The sequence below is a fragment of the Eucyclogobius newberryi genome, unplaced genomic scaffold (assembly GCF_026437365.1).
Source record: "Eucyclogobius newberryi isolate DKJ021-1_F unplaced genomic scaffold, fEucNew1.0.hap1 SCAF_10, whole genome shotgun sequence".
Taxonomy (NCBI): domain Eukaryota; kingdom Metazoa; phylum Chordata; class Actinopteri; order Gobiiformes; family Gobiidae; genus Eucyclogobius; species Eucyclogobius newberryi.
The window spans coordinates 37,651,570-37,673,261 of NW_027315724.1; the positions used below are offsets into that span (position 1 = coordinate 37,651,570).

At 46.8% G+C, this 21,692-nt stretch overlaps 1 protein-coding gene across 1 annotated transcript; it reads right to left on the reverse strand.

Moving 5' to 3' along the window:
* Window positions 1-4,568: 4,568 nt before the first annotated feature.
* Window positions 4,569-17,072, reverse strand: wsb1 (WD repeat and SOCS box containing 1). The gene is made up of 9 exons (XM_072456388.1): window positions 16,858-17,072; window positions 13,228-13,396; window positions 11,814-12,094; window positions 10,559-10,690; window positions 9,192-9,292; window positions 6,458-6,630; window positions 6,181-6,294; window positions 5,505-5,612; window positions 4,569-5,351 (listed from the first exon to the last, which is right to left on the reverse strand). The coding sequence occupies exons 1-9, from the start codon at window positions 16,895-16,897 to the stop codon at window positions 5,189-5,191; spliced, it is 1,281 nt and encodes a 426-aa protein (XP_072312489.1). The 5' UTR covers window positions 16,898-17,072; the 3' UTR covers window positions 4,569-5,188.
* Window positions 17,073-21,692: the final 4,620 nt, after the last annotated feature.

Here is a 21,692-nt window from a genome sequence, read left to right on the forward strand (position 1 = left end):
GCAGTGTTCAGAGCAGTGTTCAGGGCCGTGTTCAGAGCAGTGTTCAGGGCCGTGTTCAGGGCCGTGTTCAGAGCAGTGTTCAGGGCAGTGTTCAGAGCAGTGTTCAGGGCCGTGTTCAGAGCAGTGTTCAGGGCCGTGTTCAGTGCAGTGTTCAGGGCCGTGTTCAGTGCAGTGTTCAGGGCCGTGTTCAGGGCAGTGTTCAGAGCAGTGTTCAGGGCAGTGTTCAGAGCAGTGTTCAGGGCAGTGTTCAGGGCAGTGTTCAGAGCAGTGTTCAGGGCCGTGTTCAGAGCAGTGTTCAGGGCCGTGTTCAGAGCAGTGTTCTCTCCTCCCTCTCCTCGCTCCCTGTCATAACTCCCAGAATCCTCTTGGTGGCAGCATTGTCTTCTTCTTGTTCAGTTTCTAAAGCAAACACTGTTAGTCACGTGATCAGAGCTTCAGTCACGTGTTTGTTCCTGTGATCAAACCACAATCAGACCTCGACAGGGCCACAGGGTTTACAAAACCTGGACTAAACATGGACAAAACCTGGACTAAACATGGACTAAACCTGGACTAAACATGGACTAAACCTGAGCTAAACCTGGACTAAACCAGGACTAAACCTGAACTAAACCTGAGCTAAACCTGGACTAAACCTGAACTAAACCTGAGCTAAACTTGAGCCTAGTGTCCAATTGTTTGTAACGTGTTTGACGTTTCTGGACGAGGGTCAGACGTGACACACGAGGGTCAGAGGTCAGATGTGACACATGAGGGTCAGAGGTCAGATGTGACACATGAGGGTCAGAGGTCAGACGTGACACATGAGGGTCAGAGGTCAGACGTGACACATGAGGGTCAGAGGTCACATGAGGGTCATTATTACATAACTGTAAACAACAGTTTGGACAAAAACACATTTATGACACATTTAGTTTAATGATTGTTTAAAGTGACAATGATGAAACTTTTAACTCTGGTATTTTCCCTTCAAACAAAGAAATATAAAAACATAAAAAAAACCTTTGGTCTTGTTTTCTTCATTCTGACCTTTGGCCTCAGTGTCACATGGTCTGAGTCACTTCCTGCTCAAGAATCTGCTCAAAACAGTCACAATGTGGACAAAACACATATGCAGGACTAAACCTGGACTAAACCTGGACTAAACCTGGACTAAACCAGGACTAAACCTGGACTAAACCAGGACTAAACCAGGACTAAACCTGGACTAAACCTGGACTAAACCTGGACTAAACCAGGACTAAACCTGGACTAAACCAGGACTAAACCAGGACTAAACCTGGACTAAACCTGGACTAAACCTGGACTAAACCAGGACTAAACCTGGACTAAACCTGGACTAAACCAGGACTAAACCTGGACTAAACCTGGACTAAACCTGGACTAAACCAGGACTAAACCTGGACTAAACCAGGACTAAACCTGGACTAAACCTGGACTAAACCTGGACTAAACCAGGACTAAACCTGGACTAAACCTGGACTAAACCTGGACTAAACCTGGACTAAACCTGGACTAAACCAGGACTAAACCTGGACTAAACCTGGACTAAACCTGGACTAAACCTGGACTAAACCTGGACTAAACCAGGACTAAACCTGGACTAAACCTGGACTAAACCTGGACTAAACCAGGACTAAACCTGGACTAAACCTGGACTAAACCTGGACTAAACCTGGACTAAACCTGGACTAAACCAGGACTAAACCTGGACTAAACCTGGACTAAACCTGGACTAAACCTGGACTAAACCTGGACTAAACCAGGACTAAACATGGACTAAACCTGGACTAAACATGGACTAAACCTGGACTAAACCAGGACTAAACCTGGACTAAACCTGGACTAAACCTGGACTAAACCAGGACTAAACCTGGACTAAACCAGGACTAAACCTGGACTAAACCAGGACTAAACATGGACTAAACATGGACTAAACTTGAGCCTAGTGTCCAATTGTTTGTAACGTGTTTGACGTTTCTGGACGAGGGTCAGATGTGACACACAAGGGTCAGAGGTCAGATGTGACACACGAGGGTCAGAGGTCAGATGTGACACATGAGGGTCAGAGGTCAGACGTGACACACAAGGGTCAGAGGTCAGATGTGACACATGAGGGTCAGAGGTCAGACGTGACACACGAGGGTCAGAGGTCAGATGTGACACACGAGGGTCAGAGGTCAGATGTGACACATGAGGGTCAGAGGTCAGATGTGACACACGAGGGTCAGAGGTCAGATGTGACACATGAGGGTCAGAGGTCAGACGTGACACACGAGGGTCAGAGGTCAGACGTGACACACGAGGGTCAGAGGTCAGATGTGACACATGAGGGTCAGAGGTCAGACGTGACACACGAGGGTCAGAGGTCAGACGTGACACACGAGGGTCAGAGGTCAGAGGTGACACACGAGGGTCAGAGGTCAGACGTGACACATGAGGGTCAGAGGTCAGACGTGACACACGAGGGTCAGAGGTCAGATGTGACACACGAGGGTCAGAGGTCAGATGTGACACACGAGGGTCAGAGGTCAGATGTGACACATGAGGGTCAGAGGTCAGATGTGACACATGAGGGTCAGAGGTCAGACGTGACACATGAGGGTCAGAGGTCAGACGTGACACACGAGGGTCAGAGGTCAGAGGTGACACACGAGGGTCAGAGGTCAGACGTGACACACGAGGGTCAGAGGTCAGACGTGACACACGAGGGTCAGAGGTCAGATGTGACACACGAGGGTCAGAGGTCAGATGTGACACATGAGGGTCAGAGGTCACATGAGGGTCATTATTACATAACTGTAAACAACAGTTTGGACAAAAACACATTTATGACACATTTAGTTTAATGATTGTTTAAAGTGACAATGATGAAACTTTTAACTCTGGTATTTTCCCTTCAAACAAAGAAAAGCTGTTTGAGTTAAAACGGCAGAAGAATCGGACGTTTCAGACAAACTCGGTTTTTACAGAAGAATTTCTCTCGTTTCTGCTTCAGTCGATCAATGTTTAACCTGCGACGAGTCAATGATGAACCAGGACATGAGCAGCTGGTGCAGGAGAGCGGAAAAGTACTGCACGAGTACTGCACGAGTACTGCACGAGTACTGCACACTTCAGGGAAAAGGCCGACACAAAACCGACAAAAACATAAAATAACAATGAGAGTAAAAGGTCATTTTGAGTGTTTAATGAACATTTGACCAGCTTCAAGTGGTGGAAAGTAACTAAGTACACAAAAGTTCTGTACTTCAGTTAACGTTATGGGTAGAACTAAAAGTACAATTTTAAACTATAATTTTGACCCTTTTGTCATGATGAAAATAAATAAAGTACTTTTGAAGTATCCGCTGTAAAACGTACCAAAGTAAATGTACTTTTACTGAACAAAAGACAAAACGCAGAACAATTTTCTCCAAAACCTTTAATTCAAACTAAAAACACACAAACTTTACATTCATATTTAGATAGTAGAAAAAGCTTCAGTTGTAGTCATCTGGACTCAGTTAGAAAAAAAATAGACGTTCCTACTATGGAACACGCCTGGACGAATGAGGGATTACACCGACATTCATATTTAGAGTTTATCCTACGTTTTCGCCGCATTTGAAAACCACAAAACACTGAAAAAACAAAGAAAATCCAACGTTTTTGTACAAACTTTGGCTTCGAGCGTCGATTTATTGCCAGTTTATCCAGAAAAAGCATCAAAGCATCAAAACATCATTCACACTTTGACACGTGGGTTTGATTGACACAAACAGAAGGTTTTTCACATTGACACGGCCCAAGAAATATTTCACAAATGAACAAGAAAAAAACACAATGTGGCTGAACTTTAGGACTAAAACTGTGACTTTTCTTTCACTTTATATCAAACTAGAGACAAAAGGCACTAAAAAGTACTCCAGCTTTTCTAGAACAAGATGTTGAAGTAAAAAATTAAGTGAATCTAGTTTTGAGAAATGAGTATACTGCGCAGTATACCTCAATACTGCGATACCTCAATACTGCAGGTTTGTAACATGTATAAGAAGTAAAGTGTGATGTTTCACTCTGAGCAGCGGCTTTAGGACTAAACGTCTCATTGTCCATCACAAACTTTTCTGTTTGAACTCGTTTTCAACATGATTCAAAGTCACGACTTTTTATTCTGCAACTTTCACTGAAACGTAACGAACTCAGGTTCATTCTCCCCCGGCAGACGCAGACCTGGGCGGTAAGACCCCGGCAGACGCAGACCTGGGCGGTAAGACCCCGGCAGACGCAGACCTGGGCGGTAAGACCCCGGCAGACGCAGACCTGGGCGGTAAGACCCCGGCAGACGCAGACCTGGGCGGTAAGACCCCGGCAGACGCAGACCTGGGCGGTAAGACCCCGGCAGACGCAGACCTGGGCGGTAAGACCCCGGCAGACGCAGACCTGGGCGGTAAGACCCCGGCAGACGCAGACCTGGGCGGTAAGACCCCGGCAGACGCAGACCTGGGCGGTAAGACCCCGGCAGACGCAGACCTGGGCGGTAAGACCCCGGCAGACGCAGACCTGGGCGGTAAGACCCCGGCAGACGCAGACCTGGGCGGTAAGACCCCGGCAGACGCAGACCTGGGCGGTAAGACCCCGGCAGACGCAGACCTGGGCGGTAAGACCCCGGCAGACGCAGACCTGGGCGGTAAGACCCCGGCAGACGCAGACCTGGGCGGTAAGACCCCGGCAGACGCAGACCTCAGAGTTCCCTTTGGCCCGAGCTCCGCCTCCTTAATCAAATATACAGTAAGTGCAACGGACTTTTCAAAGACCGACGAGAAAGAGGAGGAGCAACTGAGGAGGAAGAGGAGGAGCAACTGAGGAGGAAGAGGAGGAGCAACTGAGGAGGTTCAAGTCCAAAGAAGAAGGAGAAGCGACTGAGACCTTCAGAGGTTTAGACGGCGCTGCAAAAATAAATATGTACAAAACAAAAGGAGCAGAGAAAGTTCAGGGGCGTAGGTCAGATGACTCTGTAGGTCAGATGACTCTGTAGGTCAGATGACTCTGTAGGTCAGATGACTCTGTAGGTCAGATGCCTCTGTAGGTCAGATGACTCTGTAGGTCAGATGACTCTGTAGGTCAGATGACTCTGTAGGTCAGATGACTCTGTAGGTCAGATGACTCTGTAGGTCAGATGACTCTGTAGGTCAGATGACTCTGTAGGTCAGATGACTCTGTAGGTCAGATAGTCTTGCAGCGGGGTGGGGATGGCGAGTGACTCCACCTCTTGAGTGGTGGTGATTCGCCGCAGGGTCAGACGACACAGGTGCTGGAGGCTGGACACGGAGCACGGCGACGCCCAGAAGTGAACGCTGCCGTCACGAGTTCTAGAGATGAAAACACAAGTGTGAGATATTGAGATTATTTATTATAAAAATATATATATATAAAAAAAAAAAGAGAGATAGATATATACACACACACACACACACACCTATATGCCCCTCCCCCCTATGAACCAGAGTGACCTGAGCACTCACCCTGCTGCCAGGACGCCCCCTTCAGGAGAGAAGGCGCAGCACAGCCCGTTAGACAGAGACGTGATGGTCTGAGGAGCTCGCTGCTCCAGGCTCCAGAAACGCACCAACCTGAGGAGGAACATCATCATGAGACGAGGAGGAGGAACATCATATCATATAGCGTCACGTGACGCTCACATGAGCGTCACGTGAGCGTCACGTGAGCGTCACGTGAGCGTCACGTGAGCGTCACGTGAGCGTCACGTGACCCCAGAGGACAAACAAACACCAGACCATTTTTTGACTTTTGAAAAAAACAAACCTGGACCAAGTCTAAATCTGGACTAGAGCGTGTAAACGAGGCCGTCACCATAACGACCACATCAACTCTTAAATAAACATGAGCGTTCAAAGTGCATCATGTGACCATCTGATGCTTGTTCTGCTCTTTTGTTTTACACAGTTTGGTTCATTTAGAAAAGGAGTTTAATGGGATTATAACTGTCTCTGTAACTGCTAACTCTCATTAGCATGAAGCACTCACCCTCACAGGAACATAAAGCACCCTCACAGGAACATAAAGCACCCTCACAGGAACATAAAGCACCCTCATCTCACCCTCACAAACGGCTCGTGTTTCTGGACTGTCAAAGTGCTCGGAGCTCGTGTTTGGTGAAAGGGCGTGGCCCGGACTCACCTGTCGTCGGTGACACTGGCGATGTGGCGACCGTCGGGACAGAAGCTCACGGAGCGAACCCAGCGGTCATTTGAACCTCCCGCAAAAATGGGAGACGGGGGAGGAAAGAGGTGTCTGCAAGGGACGAGAGGAGAACCAACATGAGCCCTCGCCACAACATGAGCCGTGAGTACTTTAGTACTGAAGTACTGAAGTACTTCAGTATTGGGTCATGATCCTAAAGGTACTTTAAGTCCCTGGCACGTGAAGCCTTCATTAGAGAGAAGAGCAGACTGACCCGAGCTCCAGCAGGACGGTGGCCTTGTGATGGTCCCACACGATGACGCGGGTGTCGTAGGAGGCGGTGGCCAACAGCGCCCCATCTGGAGAGAACTCGCATGACACCACGTCATTGTGGTGGCCCTCGAGCTTCCGGATCACAGTGAATTTGTCCATGTTCCATAGGAACACCTGCAACGTGAAGAGGGCGCGGTTATAGCCACAGAAGCACCACCACGGAGGCTAAAGCTACAACTACTAATGTGCTAATTAAAGTAAGCACAGGCTTAAATTAGAGAAGTGTTTATGCTGTGTCACTTTGTAACTTTAATCAGGTCAAACTTATGAAGACACATGCTACACAAGCAGCAGAGTGTAAATGTGATTATAGTGCGTGTGACTAACATTAACATCAGTATCAGTACAAGTCTAACAGTTTTAACAAAAGAGAAAATAAAACAAGTAGTAACTTAAGGTAACATAATGTTACTCCACTGGTTTCCCCTGTCAGAGTCTTAGTGCTCTGTTTACAATAGAGCGTAGGCTTCACCTCCGGCCGAAGCCTACGAAGAGAGACAGATACTGCAAGAGAAAAGAATATTTTATGGCCAAAGGGTTGACACCTCTGGCAAAGTACACAATACATCCACTCACACATCCACACACACCACGGGCACGCTGAGGCCTAGTTAGTCTGCACTAGTTAGTCTGCTAGCACTAGCACAATCACCATGTTGGGATTAGAATGGTCACCAGAGTCTAATCGTCTGAAAACTGTGTTCAATCAAATCAAATGACACAATGACAAGCAGATCACAAGGATTTGAGGGTGAAACTACTTGAATGGTTTGCAGTACTACAGGTGTTTATGGGCGTGGCCAGGTCTGTCGGCTGCAGTGGATTTGGCCTCGTTTTGGTGGGAAATGTAAGTCCAATGCTACGTGTAAGTTAGCAGACGTGTGTGCTCCAAGAATACAGAAATGTTGACTTAAAATAAAAGACATTTATTCAACTAAAGCTTTTATGTTGATCCAAACACGTTTTAGTCAAGCTAAAACTCTAGTTTCATTTAAAGTGGACATATAATGCATTCCAGTGGCTTAAGTCGACTTTTAGACAGACTTTTGGTCACGGTGGGATTAGTAGTTCATATTTTCCAATTCAAAATAATGAAAAACGACAGCAGCTGCTACGCTAACAGCTGTGCCTTCATTTTGCCTGTTACACTGATGGTTACGGACTTAAAAACAATCCCAGAAGAACTGAACTGAGTGATTTGTGATGCTCAGAGCAGACGAGCTCGTAAACAAACTGCACTTCCTGGTCCGTTTTTAATGAAGAAACTACGACGTGACGAGCTCAAAGAGTCAAATACGCGTCCTTCAACATCAAATATTGCAGTATTTATTTGAAGTCAACATTTGATTTGTGTGCGTGTGGATATCTGAACATCTAGAGTCTGATCTAAGTATGACATAAGTGAATAAATGAGATAATTACAGGTTGAGACAGACAGCACCTACGTACAGGTCAGGTGCCTTTGGTCGCGCTGAGCCTGAGCTCCACCTGCGACAGGAGAGCAACACACTGTAGGGACATGGCCTAGAATCACCAGCAGGCTACACGCTAGGCTAACGCTAGACTAAACAGTGAGCTAAACGGTAGGCTTAATGCTAGGCTAAACGTTGAGCTAAACAGTAGGCTTAATGCTAGGCTAACACTGAGCTAAACAGTAGGTTTAACGGTAGGCTAACGATGGAATAACGCTAGACTAACGTTGGGCTAACGCTGGGCTAAACGTTGAGCTTAACAGTAGGCTAACGCTGGGCTTAACAGTAGGCTAACGCTGGGCTTAACAGTAGGCTAACGCTGGGCTTAACAGTAGGCTAACGCTGGGCTTAACAGTAGGCTAACGCTGGGCTTAACAGTAGGCTAACGCTGGGCTTAACAGTAGGCTAACGCTGGGCTTAACAGTAGGCTAACGCTGGGCTTAACAGTAGGCTAACGCTGGGCTTAACAGTAGGCTAACGCTGGGCTAAACGCTGGGCTAAACACTGGACTAACACTGGACTAACACTGGACTAACACTGGCCTAGGTTAAATGCTAGTTTAAATGCTAGTTTAAACGCTAGGCTAAACACTGGGCCACACACTGGGCTAAACGCTAGGTTACACACATCGCTCAGCATGGACAACAGACTATGTTCACTGGACTTTACTGGAAACATTGACGCGACGAGTCAATATCAGAGACTCACATTCTGCTAATCGATTTTGGGTCAAAAGTTCAAAAAACGAGGAGCGAAGTGTCGACGCCGTTCATCAAGAAAAGGGCCCAACGATTAAGGACTGGACCGACTCTAAATGGAATTTGACGCTCTTTTTGTGTCTTTTTTTGTACGCTGCAAGTCTTACATTTCAAGTGAAACGCGTCCGCAGCGGCAGCGATAAGACGGCGATACACTTTGAGAATCGATAAGCAGAAGTGGATTATCTCGTGTCTACAGTTCAGATTACATTTGAACACACTCCACATGAACAAACACGGGGGCCACCGGGTTCGAGCGGCGGTTTCCATGCAAACGAGCGGCCGAGCCCGAGCTTTTTTTAACGAGCGCCGCGGACTTAAAGCCGTCGATTCACTATGACACAGAGCGACGGGGGAAATCATAAGGAGAGTGGCGTACAAGCAAACACACCAGAGCTAGCAAACCATCGCAAAAACTGTGAACGGGAGGAACGCGGGGACTTACCGCTTTGCCGGCGCCCACCGAGCAGAGGATGGAGGAGTCCGGGGAAAAGGCGCTACAGTAAACCCAGCTATGGTGACCGCGCAACACTTTTACCATGTTACCTGGCAACGCAGAGGGAAACCAAGCGTTATTACGGCTGATGCTGCGGTAAAGACGTCAACAGTACAAACAACAACAACAAACAACGCATTTTGTCATTAAAAGAAGTGGACGATGTGACCTTTTCTGTCTGGGGGAAGAAAAAGTCGCACTGGAGGATGAGATGCGGTTGCAAGTGTGAAAATAACAAATAATATCACATATAAGTCGCTCCGGAGTATGAGTATAAGTATAAGTATGTATACAAGTATAAGTGGCACCCCTGCCAAAACTATGGAAAAAGGTGCGACTTATAGTCCGGAAAATACGACAATCTGCCTCCATTTACATCACGACAGTAAATAATAAGAAAATAAAAACTCAGATTTCCCCAGAATGTGTCTTTTATCTGTCCACGTCTCAGTCCTACAGCGTCACAAGTGTACGGTATTTCTGTGGTACTGTCGACATATGGTCCAGAGAACACATTAAAAATATAGTTTCATAATTATTTAATGGTTGCAGCTTTAAAGGAGACATTAGAGCTTTGCCTGGAATAAACCAGAGTACGGCATTAAGCCAGAACGCACAAGTTTAAGGTTTTTACGCAACAAAGCCATAAATGTGCACTAAGGAAAGAGACGTAAAGCTGCACTGTGGAACATTCCAGGCAAAGCACGCGACAGGAAACAGGAAAGTCATTGGAATAGACTTATTTCTTCTTTCTAAGTTAGAACACAGTAAATAAAACTTAAAAAGAAGCAGATTTACACGGTTTTGTGGTGATGAGTCCAGGTTCAGGACCATTGAAGCCACAGTCATTTAAAAAGGGCCAAAACACGACACAAAACAGACCATAAACCACCGTCACGTGCACTTTTGTGGCCTTCAAGACAAACGCTTTCATAAGAGTCGTTCTATAACTCAATTACATCGACTTTACGACACCCGGACACGGTTTGCTCCATAAACCGGCATAAACCATGTCTTTTATGATCGTTTTGCCGCTGCACCAAAGTCTAAACGTGGAAAACGACACGCCCTCCGAGCGCTCCAGAGGAATGTAGGTCACAGTTAACGGTCAGTTTAACGTACAGCTGCTCTGACCTCACACTGAAGTCACAAGAGTCACACGCAAAAGCCAAAACGAGAGCAGAACGCTGGGCGAAACCGTTTAAACCTGGCAAAACGATCATAAACGAGGCCAAAACGGCGACAAAACTGCAACGGGATCTGTGCGGTTGGACTTTACGGGACTTCTTTTCCGGGGCACGTTTTGGGGTCCGTACCGTCGTCCTTGAGGTCCCAGACTCTGAGGGTCTTGTCTCGAGACGCAGACACCAGCATGAGGCTCCCGTCGGGGGCAAAGGTCAAGTCGCGGACCAGATCCGTGTGATCCATCAGGTTCAACAACAGCTTCCCTACGGACACAGACCAGAGCCACGTTAGCAGTTAGCGAGAGCCACGTTAACCGGTTAGCGAGAGCCACGTTAACCGGTTAGCGAGAGCCACGTTAACCGGTTAGCGAGAGCCACGTTAACCGGTTAGCGAGAGCCACGTTAACCGGTTAGCGAGAGCCGTGTGCCATTATGTGTTATTGGAATATAGTTCCTGCAGGTTCTTTGTGTTTTTCAGAGTCGGAGTTGATTTTGGAGGAAGAATGTGTGGAACGTGGCACTGGAGAGTCTGGACCTCATCAATCATCATCTGTGTCACACACGCCGCCATTTTCACTCTGGATTCCTCCACGTTCCACAAACGTCACAAATAAAACATTGAAAAGCGGCTCATGCCACAGAGAGTCAAAGCGGCTCATGCCACAGAGAGTCAAAGCGGCTCATGCCACAGAGAGTCAAAGCGGCTCATGCCACAGAGAGTCAAAGCGGCTCATGCCACAGAGAGTCAAAGCGGCTCATGCCACAGAGAGTCAAAGCGGCTCATGCCACAGAGAGTCAAAGCGGCTCATGCTACAGAGAGTCAAAGCGGCTCATGCCACAGAGAGTCAAAGCGGCTCATGAGAGTCAAAGCGGCTCATGAGAGTCAAAGCGGCTCATGAGTCAAAGCGGCTCATGAGAGTCAAAGCGGCTCATGAGAGTCAAAGCGGCTCATGAGAGTCAAAGCGGCTCATGAGAGTCAAAACGGCTCATGAGTCAAAGCGGCTCATGCCACAGAGAGTCAAAGCGGCTCATGCCACAGAGAGTCAGAGCGGCTCATGCCACAGAGAGTCAAAGCGGCTCATGCCACAGAGTGTCAAAGCGGCTCATGCCACAGAGAGTCAAAGCGGCTCATGCCACAGAGAGTCAAAGCGGCTCATGCCACAGAGAGTCAAAGCGGCTCATGCCACAGAGAGTCAAAGCGGCTCATGCCACAGAGAGTCAAAGCGGCTCATGCCACAGAGTCAAAGCGGCTCATGTCACAGAGAGTCAAAGCGGCTCATGCTACAGAGAGTCAAAGCGGCTCATGCCACAGAGTGTCAAAGCGGCTCATGAGAGTCAAAGCGGCTCATGAGAGTCAAAGCGGCTCATGAGAGTCAAAGCGGCTCACCCGTGTACACGTCCCATATCTTGATGCGCCCGTTGTTGAGCCCGGTGGCGAGCAGCAGCTGGTCCTGCCCGAACTTGAAGCGGTGCCACTCGATGTTGACGCAGCGGCTCTGCTTCTCCGGCACCGAGGAGCCGAACGCCAGGCCCCACACCACGTCGCCGCAGTCGATGGTGCGCTCGCGGGGCTCGCTCGGGGGGATCAGGCTCTCACTGCTGTTCTGCCTGGACAGACGCCTGGGGCCCGAGCCCGGGTCCGTGCCCTCGCCGCCGTGCCCCGAGGAACTGCAGCAAGGAAGAGCGGGGTTAGGGCGTGTCCAGGGCGGGGCCACATTAAATATCACACTTGCATCAATAAGACTCGTTCGGGGTTATTTACGTCATAGTTTAACGTTCTTCTCATTATTATTTGGTTCCACAGTCGGTGTTAATGAAGCGGCAGCAATTACCGTATTTTCTGGAGTATAAGTCGCACCAGCCAAGAAATGCATAATAAAGAAGAAAAACATATACAAGTCTGAAATGCAGTTGCAAGTGTGAAATAACATAATAATCACATATGAGTCGCTCCGGAGTATAAGTATATAAGTATAAGTATAAGTAGCACCTCGGCCAAAACTATGAAAAAAGGTGCGACTTATAGTCCAGAAAATACGACAATCTGCCTCCATTTACGTCACTGACTTGAAGCTTCCAGAAGCTCCCAGAAGCTTCCATCATCAGGTTTACACAGCTCATTTTGTTCAGCGCTGACCAAACCTTCACGTGACACGGTCAGCACTGACCAGGAGCTAAATAATAATAATAGCAAAGTGTGGAGGCGTGTGTTTTAGTTTGTGCACGTTTCTAGGGATTATCAAACATTTTGACTATTTTCAGTCCCAAATGTGCCAAAACGTGGCTGTAAATGTTTAAAATATTGCACAAAACGCTGAAATACTCCACAAATCTGCTTTAATCTGATCTTTTTTTTTGCAGATTTTAAAACTAAACGAGGCATTCGAGATTCTGATTTAGCACTTTTTATTTGTTAAAAGTGACATGTTTTTATGCGAGTGAAGGAATGAAATGATTGAAACATCCTGAACGTTCTCGCCTTGTGTTTCACTCGTGCGATCGTGGTTAAACTCTTTTCCTTTGGATCTTGGCATTTCCCTTTTTGTTTTGCTGCTGTTAGTTCATTCTTTTTTTACAGTCAAACTCGGCAGATGTCAGTAACACGTTACGCAACATTACGGTCTTGTGACTTGTTTCCCTGAAACAAACGGAAAACAACTTAAAGTCATTAACGCAGAAAGAACTGGAACAGGCCCCCGCGCGCTCATGCAACACTTCTGAACGGTTTTACACCAACATGAGGCGCTTTTGGACAGAAAAAAGGGGAAAACCTTTGGCCGTGTGGTCGTCGTGGTACTCACAAGTCCTTCAGGCATTTGGCCCACGGCACGAGCTTGACGATGCGATGCCCCTGAGACCAAGCGAAGTAGGAACCATTGGGAGCGAAGGCCACGGTCCACGCCTCGCGCCCGGACTTCTGGTCGAAGGGAGCGACCGGCACCAGCAGTTCACCGATGACCTTAGCCTGACCTGGAACACAAAGCGAGGCCACAAGGTCACGATTCTGCCCAAACGAGGGTCTCGAACGAAGAAGACACAACAAGCCAAACATATCGGTCATTCCAGTTGAACGTTTAGTCCGTTTTAGACTACGGGGGGATCAAATTAGACTGTAGGGGGCGCCGCAGTCTCCTTTATTAATGGGGAACAACTGGAAAGATGCAGTTTATTTGTTAAAAGTCATTCTCTGCGTTCAGGCGTTGCTAGGACGACTTACAGACCAGCGGTGTTTGCGTTAGAACCTGTTTCATTTGCAAACATTGAGTCCGTTTGTGCGTCTAGAAACAACTTAACGACGATTAAAGTCCATATGAAGGTTCAATGTTTTACTAATTATGATTATTTTGGCGGTATAGAACCTGTGTAAATATCTATCACAGTTTTACTTCCGTGACTTTGCAATTTGTGAAGAAATGTTGAAAAATAAAACATTAAAATGACAGAAAGCTGGGTTCTAAAACTGAATCCCTGTGTGATGTCATCAATGTGCGACGTACCGACACTGTTTACACTTAACTGACACAAGACCATTTAACAAAATAAAAAGGTGTTAAATGGTGTTATTGTTTGACAAATCACAATTGTTGTGTCAGTAATATGGATTTTGGCTCTTGTTTACAGTCTGGTTGCCAGGTAACTCTTGTGGAATTACTACCAACCCATGTCCCCCACACCGCTAACGCCCAACCAGGAAGTACAATACAAACTTTACAAACTGTTGACCTGGGGATAAACGGGCAAAATGTTTCGTAAAATCCGAAATATAATTGCGTTTTAGTGAAATGTGCCGTTTAACTTGTCGTATGGACTTAAACGTCAGCACGGATGATGTCATCGGTCCACCGGCCACGCCCACAGTCCTCCTGACGCCGGGGAAGAACGTGCAGCGCTCAAGAGTCGCTCAGAAGCGCTCGATCACTCATTAACAGAGTCTCCTGCAGTAACCTGCCGACGGGAGTGGGCCTGTCGCCATCCCCGGATTCTGATTGGCTGCCGGTGGAAAACTAGTCTTACCGCAGCCGCCTCGGAAAACACGACCCAATCTAAAGCTCTGAACACACAAACGTCTGTCCGGCTCGTGTTACGCAACAAGGCGTCAAAGTCACAGACGTTCACTCTCTCTGGAACGCACTCGTTATTCTGTGTTTTTATTAAATACTCTTAAATATTTTCACGTTCCAAAACCGATCAGAGCAGAAGCATTCCGTTTGGCACAGGCCCCGGGGCCATTAACAAACGGCACAGAGAGAGAGTCGTTATTAAATGCATCCATCAAACTTGATGCGCAGAAGACGCCAATCTAGATCTAGATTTCAAATGTCAAGATTGTGCACTCTTCTTGGCATTCGTGACCCAACCATCAATCACAAGCGGCGCAGGCTTCCGATTGGACGAAACGAGCGGGCCTGTTGCAGCGCAGGCTTCCGATTGGACGGCACTGCAGATGGAGGACAGGGCGGAGCTGCCAGAAAACCCTCGAGCCTCAAATACTAACGTTTGATCTCAGTGTTAAAGCACAACGAGAGCGTTCATCGCTTTGGCGAACGGGCCAAAAGGTTGAACGAGGACAAACGAGGACAAACGAGGACGAACGAGGACGGAGAAAAAACGTGTCTGAACTCATCTTAAGTCATTCACACCGAGTGCAGCGTTTGCATGTTCTCCTTCCCCTTCACGAGCCGGGTCACGTGCACAGAGCGCCTTCACGAGCCGGGTCACGTGCACAGAGCGCCTTCACGAGCCGGGTCACGTGCACAGAGCGCCTTCACGAGCCGGGTCACGTGCACAGAGCGCCTTCACGAGCCGGGTCACGTGCACAGAGCGCCTTCACGAGCCGGGTCACGTGCACAGAGCGCCTTCACGAGCCGGGTCACGTGCACAGAGCGCCTTCACGAGCCGGGTCACGTGCACAGAGCGCCTTCACGAGCCGGGTCACGTGCACAGAGCGCCTTCACGAGCCGGGTCACGTGCACAGAGCTGTTAAGTGTTTTGTCTTAAGATTTCGGTCTGAAAAACGCACTAAAAAAAAAATCCACGACATATAAACTTGACATGGATTGCCTTTTCACAGAGCCAACTCGTAACGCGGCCTGGCAACGTTTCCATGGCGATGTTCTAGCTTGGCCTGGAACGTTCCAGAGACATTTAACCCCGTTTACTGCTCAGCTTGTGTCAGATTATTTTTAAAAACACCATAAATTCCACATAATCTCAAACTTCAAACTAGAACAGAAGTAAATCACATTTTGTTCATTGTAAACTGCAAAGTTGATGAAATACAAATTAAACCATCGACTTGAACTGATAAGCCTCTTCATATGTGCATTTCACCATGGCAACCAGTGGATTTACTCTGTTCTAGTGTTTCAAATGGCTACACTTCAGATCGTGCGGGAGGTGGGTGGGCATGGGGGGTGGGTGAAAGTGGGATTTTCTGAGAATTAAAGATGAAATAAAAGTTACTTCTATAAATGTACGACAACAAAAAAGTATCATCGTGCGGTTTGGGCAGTAGGCGTGATAAGAGGAGGAAGCGGTGAGAGGTGGCGAGGCCCGATCATTACCGCTTGAGGCCACATTTCGGGATTATTAGTCGCATTATCCTTTCTATAGTTTATGACCTTTATAAAACTAAACCATCTGAACGACAAAATAAAGTACATTTTATTCAGATGTTTTGTTGTTGTTTTTTTTTTTTTTAACTACAGAACGAATTTAAACCTCATAATTTTGCTTGTAAAATGGTCACGATCGTTATCGTTTGTTTCTTATGATTATATTATGACCTGAATTATCACGGTTATCGATTAACCGACTCATCTTTGAAGAGCCACCGTAGTTAATGAGAAACACTGGCTTTTATTTTGACAGGTCTTTACGCAGTATTTACGGGCTCTTTACGCCATCTATATGTGGTCTTTACGCAGTCTTAACGTGGTGTTTACGCCATCTTTACGTGGCTTTACGTGCCGCCGCGCACGTCGCGCTCGCGCAGCCGTGCTTCGCCCTCGGTGGGGGATGGTAATGTTGGGAAAAACTCACTGTAGAAACAATAAACGCGCAACAACCACGAAACATCTGCAATAACCCGCTTTATCGGACTAAAACACAACCCGTAACCCCGTCGTTTGAGGGCGAGAGACTTATTACGTATGAAAGTGAAAAGAATGAACCGGCGGAGGAAAAGTAGAACCCGGGATGAAAACAACAGAAATGTAACGGTTTGTGCCACAGACTCGACACCGGAACACGACAGAGACTATCTGACCACAAGAAAACACGTCTGACCACAAGAAAACACGTCTGACCACAAGAAAACACGTCTGACCACAAGAAAACACGTCTGCTAAAAGCTCAAATGCGTCCATGCCGGGGACAGTGCGTTAGTCTGAACGTTTCACGGGATGAAAACACATAAACACGTGACTTACCTAAATCATTTTCGTTTACAGAGTCTGGGAAGCTTGCCATCTAAATAAGGGCAGAGACCTAAGGGAAAGAGCCGAGCACGAAACGCGAGGAGAAAACTGGGCTAAAGATGAAACAATCGGGCCGTAAATGCGGAGAAAAGGCTCGAATCCCGCGCTCTGAACTCAGAGCCTTCGAATCCCGCGCAGCCTCGTGTTTTTCCGCCGTTAAATCGTCCCGTTTTGGGCTCGTGATGGAAACACCGTCTTCTTCTGTCCGGGTGCTTTTAATTCAATGACGTTACAGAGTGGGCGGGGCGTCGTGACGCAAGCCACGTCACGCCGGTTGCCGTGGTGACACGTTACTACGGCCCCGCCCCTGAGTGAGAAGGACAAATCGGCGCGTGTCTGACATCTAGCGGCGGGAAAACGTGTTCCATTCGACTGAAATACACTTTAAAACACGTTGTTCGACTGAAGTGCACTGTTTAAACGCGTTATTTTAATAAAATACACCTTCAATCGTGTCGTTCGACTAAAATAAGCACCTGAAAAACGCGTTGTTCAAATTAAATACACTTTTAAACGCATTATTTGACTGAAATACACTGTGAAACACGTTATTTGACTAAAATACGCATCTGAAAAACACGTCATTCGATTGAAATACACCTTTAAACATGTGATTCGACGGAACCTTTTAACAACCGCGTTATTCCACTGAAGTGCACTTTTATAAGCGTTAATTGACTGAAAAATACACTTTTAAACACGTTATTCGACTGAAGTGCACTGTTAAAAGTGTTGTTTCTTCAAAAGCCACGTTACGGTCACCATAGCTACAGCGTTCTACAGGCACTGACTTCATACGGTCAGTATAAATTCTAATACAGGATTCTTCTTCCTCACCGCAACCTGGTGTAGCTCAATGACACCTGGTGAAGCTCAATGAAACCTGGTGTAGCTCAATGAAACCTGCTGTAGCTCAATGACACCTGGTGTAGCTCAATGACACCTGCTGTAATTCAATGAAACCTGGTGAAGCTCAATGAAACCTGGTGTAACTCAATGAAACCTGGTGTAGCTCAATGACACCTGGTGTAATTCAATGACACCTGCTGTAGCTCAATGACACCTGCTGTAGCTCAATGAAACCTGGTGTAACATGACTATTGAATGGTTCAGTCACTTGGACTCGACAGAGCCCCTGCTGGATGAACGAGGCGTTACATCCAAAACTGACAAACGTTTGGGTTTTTTTAGTTACTTTGCTCTTTTGTGCCTTTAAGCATTTATTCCTTCTTTAGACGTCGTCCTAACTCGAAAAACACTTTTACAGCCACAATGTTGCAGTTTATAGAAAAACCTTTAATTGTCAAATATAATTCACAAAAACAGATAAAAAAAGACACGACACAAATGTTCTTTTCTTAAACTGAAGTGTTTTCTGGTTTTGGCGTGGACTTTGTGACGTCGTGTAAAGTCTGGATGTGGCACATGAGACGCCGTCGCTACGGCAACTGCCTCACTGTCCATTTTATTCAGGATTTTCCAACTTTTTGTTGAGGAAAATCAGTTCATGCCAAAGAAATAAAGCACAAAAAACAAAGAAGCTAAATAATGATGAATGAATCAAACACAGGAACATTGACTAAATCAAAAAGGTCAAAGTTCAAGTGAATCATTGCTTTACTTTTGAAAACAGTTGGAATAATCACACGCTGCCTTTTTGTCCCCGTTTATCCTATTGAGTCATAAAATGGACAACAATGTTTCAGCTTAAATGTGTAAACGACGTTTGAGTCGTGTTTGATACGTTTTGACAATAAAGTAATAAAATAATGCGCAATATTATAAACAGACAAAACACTGCCCCCTGCTGGAAGAAACACACCGACCCTGAAACTAAACCAAGACTAAACCAGGGCTACACCGACTTTGTTCTCTGGTTTCATCCCTGGTCAAGTCCCTGGTTTAGCCCCGTTGCGGTCAGTCTCGTTGCGGTCAGTGTCATGGCGGTCAGTGTCATGGCGGTCAGTCTCGTTGCGGTCAGTCTCGTTGCGGTCAGTGTCATGGCGGTCAGTGTCATGGCGGTCAGTCTCGTTGCGGTCAGTGTCATGGCGGTCAGTCTCGTTGCGGTCAGTCTCGTTGCGGTCAGTGTCATGGCGGTCAGTGTCATGGCGGTCAGTCTCGTTGCGGTCAGTGTCATGGCGGTCAGTCTCGTTGCGGTCAGTCTCGTTGCGGTCAGTGTCATGGCGGTCAGTCTCGTTGCGGTCAGTGTCATGGCGGTCAGTCTCGTTGCGGTCAGTCTCGTTGCGGTCAGTGTCATGGCGGTCAGTCTCGTTGCGGTCAGTGTCATGGCGGTCAGTCTCGTTGCGGTCAGTCTCGTTGCGGTCAGTGTCATGGCGGTCAGTCTCGTTGCGGTCAGTGTCATGGCGGTCAGTCTCGTTGCGGTCAGTGTCATGGCGGTCAGTCTCGTTGCGGTCAGTCTCGTTGCGGTCAGTGTCATGGCGGTCAGTCTCGTTGCGGTCAGTCTCGTTGCGGTCAGTGTCATGGCGGTCAGTCTCGTTGCGGTCAGTGTCATGGCGGCTGATGAACATGTGCTGTAGAAAAATGGCAGTGTGAACGTTGCACTGTAAAAAACAGTTCAACAGTTTGAAGGGAACAAACGTTTAACCAGGAAACAAGAGCCAAACATGAAGACCCCAAACAAACATGAAGACCCCAAACAAACATGAAGACCCCAAACAAACATGAAGACCCCAAACAAACATGAAGACCCCAAACATGAAGACCCCAAACAAACATGAAGACCCCAAACATGAAGACCCCAAACATGAAGACCCCAAACTGTTTGATCTAAACTAAACTACATCTGCTGAAGTTTAGAGCTAACGCTTATTTTAGCATCGAGACTGGACAAGCGGATCCTTCTATTGAGCGTCGAGTGAGTTTTGAATACGTTTTAAACCAAATGGAGGAGTAAATATGTGGCTGAAGCTTCAACTCGGAGAATATTTACATTTGAAGTGCTTTTTGGATCCGTGATTGGGGTTTTGCTCTAATAATAATGATATTGGAGCTTTTTCCAGCGTCCTAAACACTTTGAAGGAAAAACCATCAGCGTCGCCACATTTACACAACCAAACAGACATTTACACATTTTACACTCAATTCTTTACTAAACAAAACATGTGACGTGGTTTATGCTTTTTTAAACATTTGGACTGAATATTACCACCGTCTGTTAAAAAAGATCGGTTTCGTTTACAGTCCTGATGATTCAGATAATTTTTTCCTTTATTTAACCAGGAACGTTAAGATTAAATTCATCTTCATCTCGAGTCTGATCACGTTTGGAAAAAGAGACGAGCGTTAAACACAAAAGACATGTCACAGTTGAAAAAAGGCGTAAACTGGAGATAAAAAAATAGGTTTAAAAGGTGCACAAAGTATGAACTGTACTCTGCCCTGAATAAAACAATATAATAAAAGTGAAACACATGCAACATTAAAGGGTTGAATCAAACTCAAATTCACTCATTTTTGGAACCAATTCAAAAGGTCATTTTGTTTGGAACTCGTCTTTGAGTCAAATCAAAGTAATGCATAGAACAAGCACCAAAGGTTCATTATGGAGCCTTTTCCCCACGTTCAACTCCAAAAACACTCCACGTCATGGAAACTGTTCAGGCCAAAGTCGCTCACAACTCCCCAAACGACACATCGTACACACATCGTACACACATCGTACACACATCGTACACACATCGTACACACATCGTACACACATCGTACACACATCGTACACACATCGTACACACATCGTACACACATCGTACACACATCGTACAGACTAATGTTCTCGAGGAGGTCACGATTCAGACGCTTCAGACCAATTCTACGCCACTGTCTGGCCACTAGAGGTGAGGAAAGGGCTGGAGTTCCTTCTAGTTCAAGGTAAATAGTTATTTTTTATAATTATAAGTCCTGTCGCGTGAACACAGCTGTGGACGCGAAACGCGCCTCAGGGACGCGCAGCGCGCGCCTGGGGGACACGTACAACCCACCTGGGGGACGCACAATGCACCTCAGGGACACGCACAAGTTGTCTCAGAGATGCGTAACGCGCCTCAGACACACACAGGGACACACAACATGCCTCAGACACACACACAACATGCCTCAGACACACACAGGGACACACAACATGCCTCAGACACACACACAACATGCCTCAGACACACACAGGGACACACAACATGCCTCAGACACACACACAACATGCCTCAGACACACACTGCAGCTGATGTCCAACACTGGAAAAGTAAAGTCTTTACTAGACCATTTCTAAGAGACCGACACGGCGCTGTCTCAGCTTCAGTCCCAGACTGGAACAGCAGAGGGCGCTTCACGTAGTCACATTTCTGCTTCACTCATTTGTTGATCTACGAGTCAATATTGTGAGGACTAAACATGGAAGAACCTTTACTATGACGTACTGGTACTGCTAGTACTGGTACTGCTAGTACTGGTACTGCTAGTACTGCTAGTACTGGTACTGCTAGTACTGGTACTGCTAGTACTGCTAGTACTGCTAGTACTGGTACTGCTACTGCTAGTACTGCTAGTACTGCTAGTACTGGTACTGCTAGTACTGCTAGTACTGGTACTGCTAGTACTGCTAGTACTGCTAGTACTGATACTGCTAGTACTGCTAGTACTGCTAGTACTGCTAGTACTGGTACTGCTAGTACTGGTACTGCTAGTACTGCTAGTACTGCTAGTACTGATACTGCTAGTACTGCTAGTACTGCTAGTACTGCTAGTACTGCTAGTACTGGTACTGCTAGTACTGC

Bases quoted from the DNA above. Each gene is read 5' to 3' on its own strand.
- wsb1 (XM_072456388.1), bottom strand. From the start codon at position 16,897: ATGGCAAGCTTCCCAGACTCTGTAAACGAAAATGATTTAG. The intron at 5,613-6,180 runs GTGAGTCCGGGC...GTTCCTCCTCAG, and splicing joins GCCAGTGTCACCGACGACAG to GTTGGTGCGTTTCTGGAGCC. The intron at 5,352-5,504 runs GTGAGTGCTCAG...TTTCATCTCTAG, and splicing joins GGGGGCGTCCTGGCAGCAGG to AACTCGTGACGGCAGCGTTC.